The sequence below is a fragment of the Haemorhous mexicanus genome, chromosome 9, assembly GCF_027477595.1.
Source record: "Haemorhous mexicanus isolate bHaeMex1 chromosome 9, bHaeMex1.pri, whole genome shotgun sequence".
Classification (NCBI taxonomy): Eukaryota; Metazoa; Chordata; class Aves; order Passeriformes; family Fringillidae; genus Haemorhous; species Haemorhous mexicanus.
Window position 1 is genome coordinate 1,561,867 of NC_082349.1, and position 10,796 is coordinate 1,572,662.

Sequence of the window (10,796 nt, forward strand, 5' to 3'; positions counted from 1 at the left end):
CTTGCTGTGCCCCCGCACCAGCCCCTCCCACCCCCAGCAATGCCCCCAACCCATCCCCGAGCCCTGTCCACCCCTCCCCGCAGTGTCCCCAGCCCGTCCCCGTGCCATGCCCTCCCCTGGCAGTATCCCCCTGTCCCAAACCCCCCGTTCTATGCCCCCATCCCAGCCCCCATCACATCCTCCCCCTACCAATGCCCCCATCCCAGCCCCTGTGCCACCATCCCACCCCGTCACTGTCCCCATCCCAACCCTCTGTGCCATGTCCCCCCATAATTACAAGCTGTGCAATGTCCCTACATAACTGTCCCCCATCCCTGTGCCACCCCCGTGCCATGTCCCCATCCCTGTCCTCACCTCTGTACCATGTCCCCATCCCTATCCCTTCCCTGTGTGCTTTCCCCATCCCTGTGCCATATCCCCCATTCCTGTCCCTCATGCCATGTCCCCGTCCCTGTCCCTCCCTGTGCCATGTCCCCATCCCTGTCGCCATCCCCTGTGCTATATCCCCATCCCTGTCCCACCCCTGTGCCATGTCCCCATCTCCCCATCCCTGTACCTATCCCCTGTGCCATGTCCCCATCCCTGTCCCTCCCTGTGCCATGTCCCCATCTCCCCATCCCTATCCCCATCCCCGTCCCCCGTGCCATGTCCCCATCCCTGTTCCCGTCCCTGTCCCACCCCCCGTGCCGTGTCCCCATCCCTGTGCCCTCCCTGCCCCGTGTCCCCGGCCCCTCCCCGGTCCCTCCCGGTCCCTCCCGGTCTCTGCCGGTCCCTCCCCGCGGCTGCGCGCTCCCGCCGTTCCCGCTCCGCCCCAGCCATGTCGGCCCCGCGCAGACGCCCCGCGGCCGCTGCCGGGGGGGGGCCCGAGGGGGCGGCCGAGGGGGGAGCCCCCGCCGGAGCCCCCGCGCCCGGCGATGCGGAGCGGGGCATGGCGGCCCCGCCGCTCTGGCTGCGCCTGCTGGCCGCCGCCTTCTACGGCCTCAGCTCCTTCCTCATCGTCGTCGTCAACAAGAGCGTCCTCACCACCTACGGGTACGGCCGCGCCGCGATCCGGGACCCCCCCGCCGTCAGGGTACCCCCCTGGGATCGGGAATCCCCCCCAGATCAGAACCCCCTCCCCCCCCCCCCACCCCGGGATTGGGACCCCCCCAGCCTGGATCGGGGCACCCCCCCTGGATCGGGACACCCCCCTGGGATCGCGATACCCCCCCCGGGATCGGGACACCCCCCTGGGATCGCGATACCCCCCCCGGGATCGGGACACCCCCCCACCCTGGGATCGGGAATCCCCCCGGGATCGGCGTGGGCCCCCCCGTGGGATGGGGATCGGGACCCCGCCATTCACTCCGGTCCCTGCGCTTGGGTCCCCCCCTGTGTCACCCCCCCTGCCCCGGCTCCTTCCCTGCCCTTGGCACCCCCCGCTTTGGGGCTGCCGCCCCCCGCCCCGACCTGTCCCCTCCCCGACCCTGGGTGTCCCCCGGTGTCCCCGTGGGTTTGCGTGGGTCCCCCCTGATCTGTGCTCTCCTCCCGCAGGTTCCCGTCCTCGCTGTGCGTGGGGCTGGGCCAGGTGAGTGGGACCCCGCTGTGTCCCCGCTCCCCGTGTTTGGGGGACCGTGGGTGACCCCTGCTCTCTTGCAGATGGTGGCCACGGTGGCCGTGCTCTGGGCGGGGAAGGTGCTGCGGGTGGTCAAGTTCCCTGACCTGGACAGACACATCCCCCGGCGGGTGAGACCCCTCCCCAGCACCCGAATCCCCTCCCCGGCACCCAGATCCTCTCCCTTTCCCACCAGGGGCTCTTTGGGATGCCCGTGCCCATTCTGGGGCTCCTGGAGCTCCGGGACACGTGTGTGAGTGTGTGTGTATGAGTGTGAGTGTGTATGAGTGTGAAGGTTTCCATGGCGGGTGGGAATAATTCCATTCTATTTTTATCCCCCGAGGCTGCTCGGGGAGCTCCCGGCTCGCTCCCACAGCCTTATCCCTCTCCTTTCCAGACATTTCCTCTACCTCTCCTGTACTTCGGGAACCAGATCACAGGACTGTTCAGCACAAAGAAACTGAAGTAGGGATGGGTTTCCCGCTCGGGGAGGGTTTCACCGTTCCTCGGGGCTTTCCAGGGTTGCCAGGGAGCCCTGCCGGGCCCCGGGGCTGTGGGTGATGGGGCCGGAGCCGCTCGGGGCCCTGCACTTCCCTTCCTTCCTCCCTTCCCTGCCCACGCCGGGATGTGCCACGTGCGTGTTCCCAAATGCTCCCCGCGGGCAGGGAGGGACACGGGGCTGGCCCTTAACCACGGGGTGAGGTCTGGGGATGTCCCTGGGGTCCCCCATTCCCGGCAGGCTCAGATCTAAGGGGGTGTGGGAGCAGTGCCATTCCCATAAGGGAATTCCCCACTAAGGGCAGGGGCCAATCCCATACCCCTGCTCAGATCCCATATCCCTGCTCAGATCCCATATCCCTGCTCAGATCCCATACCCCTGCTCAGATCCCATACCCCTGTCCTGATCCCATATCCCTGCTCCTATCCCATATCCCTATTTTTGATCCCATACCCCTGCTCTGATCCCATACCCCTGCTCTGATCCCATACCCCTGCTCTGATCCCATACCCCTGCTCTGATCCCATATCCCTGCTCTGATCCCATATCCCTGCTCTGATCCCATATCCCTGCTCTGATCCCATACCCCTGCTCTGATCCCATACCCCTGCTCTGATCCCATACCCCTGTCCTGATCCCATACCCCTGTCCTGATCCCATACCCCTGCTCTGATCCCATACCCCTGTCCTGATCCCATACCCCTGTCCTGATCCCATACCCCTGTCCTGATCCCATACCCCTGTCCTGATCCCATACCCCTGCTCAGATCCCATATCCCTGCTCTGATCCCATACCCCTGTCCTGATCCCATACCCCTGCTCTGATCCCATACCCCTGTCCTGATCCCATACCCCTGCTCCCATCCCATACCCCTGCTCCCATCCCATACCCCTGCTCCCATCCCATACCCCTGCTCCCATCCCATGTCCCTGCTCCCATCCCATACCCCTGCTCCCATCCCATATCCCATGTCCCCTCTCCGTTTGGGACTCGGGAAGGGGCACAGCCTCTCACCGCTGCCCTTCCCCGCAGCCTGCCCATGTTCACGGTGCTGCGGAGGTTTTCCATCCCGTTCACGATGTTTGCCGAGGGATTCCTGCTCAAGTGAGTGCTGCCAGCCCCGGGGCGGCTCCGGGCTCGGCCGGGCCGGGTTTGGGGCCGGGTTTGGGGCCGGGTTTAGGGCCGGGTTTGGGGCCGGGTTTGGGGCCGGGTTTGGGGCCAGGTTTGGGGTCAGGAGGGGTCGGGAGCAGGGTGGGAGGAAGGGGCGGTGCAGGAGCTGCCGGATCCCTTCCCGCGGGAGCTGGCAGAGAGGGATGTGCTGCTCTGGCTCCCCTTTGGGGTGCGGGGTGCTGTGCCAGCCCCAGCTCCTGCAGGGACCCCAAAGCCCTCCCGGAATGCCCACAGCCCCTTGGCAGGGCTGGAGCTGCTCCGGGCCCGGCTGAGCCCTTCCTGCCCTGCCCCAGGCAGAGCTGCAGCTCCTCCAGGCTGAGTTCTTTATCTTCTAACAGAATCACAGAGATAATTGTCTGAAATGTCTTCCCTCACAGCTCCTGCAGGGGTCAGTTGGGTTGGGGTTGGGTTGGGTTGGGGTTGGGGTTTCCCCCCTTTCCTCAGGAAGAAAAGCTTCTCCCTGCTCAGAGTGTTCCCAAGGACTGAGCAGTGGCTGGTGCCATGTCCTGCTGCCTCTGTTTTCCAGGAAGAAGTTTTCCTGGAGCATTCAGATGACAGTATTTGCCATGATCTTTGGTGCATTTGTGGCTGCCAGGTGAGCTGTCCCCGTTCCCCTCTCCCAGGTGGATGCAGTGGCAGTGGAGGTCCCTGGTGTGCCCAGGAACAGAGGGATTCAGCACTGCCTTCCCCCCTGCCTGCCAGACGTGCTCTCCAGTAGGAAAGAATGTTCTCCTGACCCAAATCCCACCCCCTCCTCCCATGATGAACTTTTCCTGACAACTTGCTGGCTCCACAGAAGGTGGAAGGAACCTTCCAGGCGCTGTCCCTGCACAGGCAGAGCTTTAACTCCTGCTTTTCCCCTTCCCAGTGCTGACTTGGCATTCGACCTGGAGGGATACATTTTTATCCTCATCAACGATGCCTTAACAGCTGCAAACGGTGCCTACGTGAAACAGAAGCTGGATTCCAAGGTGGGATGAGCTCTGGCTTCCTTTGGGATCTTGGGAGTTTGGCCTTGGTTTCTGTGAGGGCAGAGGGGGGAGGCTCAGCCATCCCATTCCCAAAATCTGTCCAGAGCTGGAGAGGGACTGGGGACAAGGGATGGAGGGACAGGACACAGGGAATGGCTCCAGAGGGCAGGGATGGTGGGAGATGGGGAGGAAGGGGCTGGGGTGGAATTCCCAGAGCAGCTGTGGCTGCCCTTGGATCCCTGCAGTGCCCAAGGCCAGGCTGGACACTGGGATATCAGAATTCCCACCCTCGCCTGGATTCAGCTCCTGTGGGCAGGAGTTTCTGTTCCCACTCCAGCCCCTGGGTGTTCCTTCCCCCTTTCCAGGAGCTGGGGAAGTACGGCCTGCTCTACTACAATGCACTGTTCATGATCCTGCCCACCCTGGCCATTGCCTACGTCACTGGAGATGCACAGAAGGTAGGACAGCCATCCCAAAATCCATCCCAAAATCCATCCCAAAGTCCAGGGGTTCTGTGGCACCCTGTCCCAGGGGGGCTGGGGAAGGGGGGTGCCCCAAAACCACCTCAGCAGGAAGGAGCCACAGCTTTGACGTTGGACTCAAAGCCACAGAGTTGCTCCATTCAGGGATTTTTGTAATGCCTGAGGAATGGGGAAGTGGAGAGCAAGAAGAAAACCCAAATATTATTGAAAGAAGCTGAGTAATTTTAGAATCAATGAGTTTCTTCAACCTTTTTTTTTCCTGTCCTTCCCCTCTCGCTGGGGCAGTTTTGTGGAGTTGCTGTGTGGGTTCACTTTGCTTGTGGTGCCTGTGATCTTGGAGATGCTAATAATGCTAACAATACTAATAAATAAAATAATAACAGTAGTAATAATAACAGTTTAGCTATGGTTCTGTATAGATGAAAATATTCCTTGTTACTATGATTATAATTATTTACCTGTGGCCCTGTATAGATGAAATTATTAATTATTACTGATATTGCATTATTATTATTACTATTACTGTTATTTGTTTTTGTTGTTGTTGCACTCACTGATGTGCAGCTGGCTCTCCTGAGCAGCAAGTTCCTTTTCCCTGCCTGTTTTTTGGAGACCCCCTCCATGTGCAGGGAATTCAGATAAATTCTCTCCCCCAGAGGCTGGAGGTGTCGCCCACCCTGGGGGACCCTGCCAGCCCCTCTGTGCCCCAGCCTGGTGGCTCTGTCCTCGTTAGGAGCTCAGAGCCCGGGATTAATGAGCTGGGCTTAGCAGGGATGGCAGGAGGGGCTGAAGGTGGCTCAGCCCCGCCCTCTGCCAGGGCTGCATTTGGGATAAAAGTGCTCATTTAGGAGCAGGAGCTGGGCCTGGGCAGGAAAACGTGGCTGTGAGCAGCCTCTGTTCAGCCCAGAGAGAGAAATGGCTTTTTTTAAATTTGCTTTTGCCCTGAATAAACTCCTTTCTGGGCTGCACAAAGATGTGCTGTGTGCCGGGGCTGCTGCCAGGAAACTCCAGCTCCAGGAACCCCCTGGGAAGGGCTGGGGGGGACTGGGGGGGACTGGGGGCCTCTCCCGTGCCTCTGGCTCTGGGAATTCCTGTGGTTGCTCTGCAGGCAGCCCAGGTAACACATCCTGCCCTGTGCAGAATTCCTGGGGAAAAGGGGGTGCAGGAGCTGCAGGAGGGGCCCCCCAGGGCTGGAATTGGGTGTCCCTGGGAGAAGGGCACTCCCAGGTGCCTGGCAGGAGCCCTGGGTGCCCTGGCATTCCCTGCCCAGCTGGGAGGGGCTGAGGGAAGCAGCTCTTGTCCTGTGGCTGAGGCTCCTTGGTCCCTCTGGAGCAGGTGAGGATTCCACCTGGATTTTGGGTGTCTCCAAGGGTGGAGGCTCCCCCACTTCCCTGGGCAAGCTTTGCCCCTCTCCAGGTGCCTGCAGCCATCCAGAGGGACCTCCCTGTGTGTCCCTGTGTGCCCCTGGCTCCAGGGTGCTGTCCCTGGGCACCTCTGGCAGAGCCTGGCTCCTGGGTGAGACCCCTGAGCTCTCCTCAGGGATGCTCCTGTCCCTGCAGGACCTTGGTGGCCCCTCTGGACTCTCTGTGGCCCTGGATCCAGCCCTCCAGGTGCTCCCCAAAGCCCAGGGAAAAGCCCTTCCCTGAAATCCAGGCTGCCTCGAGCCACTCTCAGCAGCATCTCCAGGTCACAGCTCCCTTGGGATGAGTGTTGTGGTTTGCAGGGAGTGCAAGCCAAAATGATCCAATTCTGGGGAGCAGCCAGCTGGGAGATGCCTCTCCTGAGCCCTCTGGCCTGTGACACTCATTCCCTGCCTTTTCCAGAAGGAATGAGCTGAGTGCTGAGGCTGGAGGTGCTGCCAGGGGGGATCCCCAGCCCTGGGTGTCATTCCAGGCTTGGAATGGGGTTGGTTTTCCCTGCTGTGAGGTGGCAGCTGGTGCTGGGGGGTTGTTCCTTGTCCTGCTGGGAATTGTGTGCTTGCCAAGGCTCTGAAGGTGCTGTTCCTGCAGGCAGTGGAGTACCAGGGCTGGGCAGACACCTTCTTCCTCGTGCAGTTCACGCTGTCCTGTGTGATGGGGTAAGGACTGGGCTGCTGGGCTGGGAGCAGGGGAGGCACCTCCATCCCAGAAACTGGGAATTGTGGTGCCTGAGTAACTGGTGTTATTTAAAAACCATCATAAATCCTCAGCCCTGCTAGGGAGACCATTCCTGAGAGCTCTGGTGGGTGGGGATTATCTCCCACCCTCCTCCAGTGCAGGTTTAGCTGGAAAAGGGGGAAAATAAGGATGGGAATGGACCCTGGAATCCTGGAGTGCTTTGGGTTGGGAGCCACCTTAGGCTGCCCTCATTCCCTGAAGGGCAGGGACCCCTTCCCAGGCCAGGGTGGTGGGATGAAGGGGTTCCCAAGGTGTTGTTCCTGATGAGGGGGTTCCCAAGGTGGTGTCCATGATGGGGGAGTTCCCAAGGTGGTGTCCCTGATGAGGGGGTTCCCAAGGTGTTGTTCCTGATGGGGGGGTTCCCAAGGTGGTGTCCCTGATGAGGGGGTTCCCAAGGTGTTGTTCCTGATGAGGGGGTTCCCAAGGTGGTGTCCATGATGAGGGGGTTCCCAAGGTGGTGTCCCTGATGAGGGGGTTCCCAAGGTGGTGTCCCTGATGTTGGCTCTTCTCCACAGGTTTATTCTGATGTATTCCACAGTTCTTTGCACTCAGTACAACTCTGCTCTTACAACTACAATAGTTGGCTGCATTAAGGTGAGTTGCATTCCCTGAAAAGCCCCTCACTTATCCCTTGGGAATTGCATTAACCCCTCGTGTTCCACCCCCTGTGTTCCCTTCCCCATAAATTCCCTTTCCCATACAGTTCCCGTGTCTCAGGCTGTTTGTTCCTCCCATCTTGTTCCTTTGCAGAATATTTTAATAACCTATATTGGGATGTTTTTTGGAGGAGATTATATTTTTACATGGATGAACTTCATTGGTCTAAATATCAGGTAAGAGCAGAGGTTCATTTATGACTTGTAAGTGAAAACTGGGGTGAAACTGAGACCATTTGACAGATTTAATGGATTCCCCCCCCCCCCCCAAAAAAAACCATGGATTTGGGTTTTTGTGCTTTGTGCTCAAATTTTGTGGGATGTTCCCAAACTTGGTTTGTTTTAAAGCCAGGAGAACCCACAGGAGTATTTTAGCAGGAAAATGGAGTTTTCCCTGACTTACCAAGCAGAGTTATGGAATTAAGGCAGCAAAAGAAGAATTTTGAGGATTGTTCAATTTGCATTATTATTTTTTGGGGGATTATTTCAATTTCAAGAATTTGGGGATCATTTCTTCTTATTCTTCTTATTCTTCTTATTCTTCTTATTCTTCTTATTATTCTTATTACTATTTGGGGATTCGCCTTATTATTGGAAAATATAATATTGGAAGATATCTCCTTTCTGGGCTTTGTTGTGGGAGTCTCTCCTGTCCTTCAGCAGGATCCCTTTGGGGTGTAGCAGATCTGGAATGAAACGAAGCCCCTGGGTTTGGGAGGAAAGCTGGGAATTCTGCTGGAGCAGATCCTCGTGCCGTGGCTCTGCCTTTCCCTGGCGGGGCGTTTGGGAGCTCTGTGTTTCCAGGAGCTGTTCCCCACGTGCTCCCTGAATCTCTTGCAGTATTGCTGGAAGCCTGGTGTACTCCTACATCACCTTCACCGAGGAGCAGATGAGCAAGGAGTCGGATGCTGGCAGCAAGATGGATCTGAGAGGGAAGAGCTCGGTGTGAGCAGGGCGGGGCTGCTTTGGGATCCGACCTCTCCTGCTCGCCTGATGCGGGCAGGACCGGGGAGGGCCCGGGGAGGGAGCCCCGGGGATGCTCTTGATTTGCACAGCTGAGATTGCTGCCTTCACAAATCCTTGGGAACACCCACCCAGCCTGCACGGGGAAGGATGAGCCTAATTAAGCCTGATTAACGGGAGGAATTAACGGGTTTCTAATCAAGGCGGGGTTGGCAGCGGAGATGGGCACGGGCAGGGCAGGGCAGGGCAGGGCAGGGCTGGCAGCTCTGCCCTCGGGGTGTGCCAGGGTGTTCCTGGCTGGGTCTGCTCCCTGGGATCCCTGGATCTGCTGATCCCAGCGGGGTGGGAGGCTGGGGCTGGCTCCGTGCCCAGCCTGCTCCCTCTGGAACAGGCAATGCCCTGGGAGCTGCTCCTGGGCTGGGCCAGGACCTCCTGGATGGATGTTCACTGCTCTCTGGACTGAATTTTAGCTGTTTTCTGTTGATGTTCTCTCTGTTTGGTCCATTAACCCACTGTCCAAGCTGGGTTTGCCCTCCTGGCTCTATCAGAGCCCTGCATCCACCTCTGGCTTTCCGAGGCTCGGTGACATTCCCAGCAGGAAGGGTTTTCCTGCCCTGCTGAGCTCTGCAGCCTCCCTTGGATCCAGCCTTGGCTTTGGGAAAGCTGCTGCCTTACTGGGAAGATCACCAGGGAGAAGCTGCTGGGATCACAGGAGAGCCAAGGTTGTCCCACCTGGCACAGCACATCCAGGGAATCTGCAGGGGCTGCAGCTCCCACCCCTGGAAGAGGCACAAGGACTTAAATCTTTTTTGGCGAGTACAGGGGGCTCCATAATTCCTGTTTTCCATGGAATGAATCACCCTGGCTTTGTGACCCACTAAAAGAATGGGAATTGTGGAACACTGGGCAGTGTTCTGTGATTTTTAAAGGTTGTCTTACCCAGCACCTCTTTCCAGGTTGTCTTTTGGTTTTAAAAGAATTGTTTTAAAGCTTGGTTAAAAAACTTTTAGTAAAATAATGTATTTAGAGATTTGTGTACCCTCACAGCTTCTCTAGACACTGACGGTGGGGTTTTCTAGGAGATACTTGCCTAAACTGGAACTGCTGTTGGGCAAAGCTGCATTTGTTGGCGTTTACTGAAGTTTTTGGATGGGAAGGAGATTTTCTGTGAGGGGGCAGCTCCAGCCTGGTGTGCTGGGGAAGGTCTGGAGCGAGTCAGCTGCTGCCTGCTCCAACATCCCTGCTCCTGGAGCAATTCCAGAGCCACAATTCCTCTTTTTTTGTGGGGTTTTGTGGTCACTGCAGGGCAGTTGGGTGTCCTGGAGCAGCCCCTCAGCACATTCCCCCTCTGAGCACAGTCAAAAAAAAATCCCTGATAATTTTGTCTCCCAAAATTCCACTAAAACCTCGGCTTTGTCTGGGGAGGGAGGGTCACAAACCCTTCCTGGCGTGGAGAAGCCTCCAGTCCCAGCCCAGATGGGGTTGCTGGTCCCAGTACTGGTTCTGTCCTGGTTCTGGACTGGTTCCCAGTGCCCAGGTGCTGCTGGGGCTCCTCCCCCCAGCTCCTGCCCCTTGCTGCAGCATTCCCAAATCCCAATTCCCAAATCCCTTTTTTCTCCCCCGTGTGCTCTGACTGCGCCGTGCTGAGGTCACAGCCAGCAGGGTGATTCTGCCAGAGGGGTTTTTATGATTTTCTGTTTGTTTTTGAATCTACTGGTTAGATTTGCAGTCCTAACAGAGAAGCATTTTTAAAGCTTATTTTGTCCATGCTGGGATCCTGCTGGATCCTGAACACTGGGAAAGCCAAGAATTCCTCTAACAGTATTTTCTATGCTATTAATTGACTAAAAAACAAATGTTTTCTATGGAGAATCTATTTACAGAATGAGCATTTTAGTGATGAAAACCTGAATGTCTGGCAGGCTGTGGATGTGAGGAATGAGAGCAGAAAGGATTTATGTGCCTCTGTATTTTTGTATTTGCTTCCAATAAACCAATGAACCAAAGCTGCTGCTGCCTCACCCCTCTCTTCCCTGGCTGGAGAGGGTGGGAATGCTGGGCTGGATAAATCAGGGATTTAGGGGGCTCTCCACAGCCCCCAGTCCCAGCAGGGTGAGGGGGGCAATTCTGGGTTTCCAGCTTTGAATATTCCTTGAGAGGGGATCTGGAACCATCATGGGGAATGAAGGGAACAGCTGGAAGGTGATGCAGGAAAATGGGTTTTGTTTCCATGGGTTTCAGTGGGGAGTGACAGAGTCACTGCTCTCCCATCCTCTGAGAGGGAATATTCCACCCCTCTGGAGC

At 57.6% G+C, this 10,796-nt stretch overlaps 1 protein-coding gene across 2 annotated transcripts; it reads left to right on the forward strand.

Moving 5' to 3' along the window:
* The first annotated feature begins 188 nt into the window (after positions 1 to 188).
* SLC35D1 (solute carrier family 35 member D1) lies at positions 189 to 10,498 on the forward strand. 2 transcript variants are annotated; one of them, XM_059853565.1, is made up of 12 exons: positions 199 to 1,032; positions 1,534 to 1,567; positions 1,639 to 1,725; positions 1,992 to 2,059; positions 3,127 to 3,198; positions 3,791 to 3,859; positions 4,133 to 4,235; positions 4,601 to 4,693; positions 6,727 to 6,794; positions 7,389 to 7,467; positions 7,624 to 7,706; positions 8,370 to 10,498. In XM_059853565.1, exons 1-12 carry the CDS (start codon positions 440 to 442, stop codon positions 8,476 to 8,478), a joined length of 1,458 nt encoding a protein of 485 aa, XP_059709548.1. In that variant the 5' UTR covers positions 199 to 439; the 3' UTR covers positions 8,479 to 10,498. The 2 variants fall into 2 exon arrangements, with proteins under 2 accessions (XP_059709549.1, XP_059709548.1); XM_059853566.1 differs by lacking the exons at positions 6,727 to 6,794; positions 7,389 to 7,467; positions 7,624 to 7,706; positions 8,370 to 10,498 and adding an exon at positions 5,003 to 5,112 and having other exon boundaries at positions 189 to 1,032.
* The last annotated feature ends 298 nt before the right edge of the window (positions 10,499 to 10,796 follow it).

Coding starts and splice junctions, on each gene's coding strand:
- SLC35D1 (XM_059853565.1), top strand. CDS start 440: ATGTCCCCGTCCCTGTCCCTCCCTGTGCCATGTCCCCATCCCTGTCGC. Junction 1,568..1,638: donor TGTGCGTGGGGCTGGGCCAG/GTGAGTGGGACC, acceptor GCTCTCTTGCAG/ATGGTGGCCACGGTGGCCGT. Junction 1,726..1,991: donor ACAGACACATCCCCCGGCGG/GTGAGACCCCTC, acceptor TCTCCTTTCCAG/ACATTTCCTCTACCTCTCCT.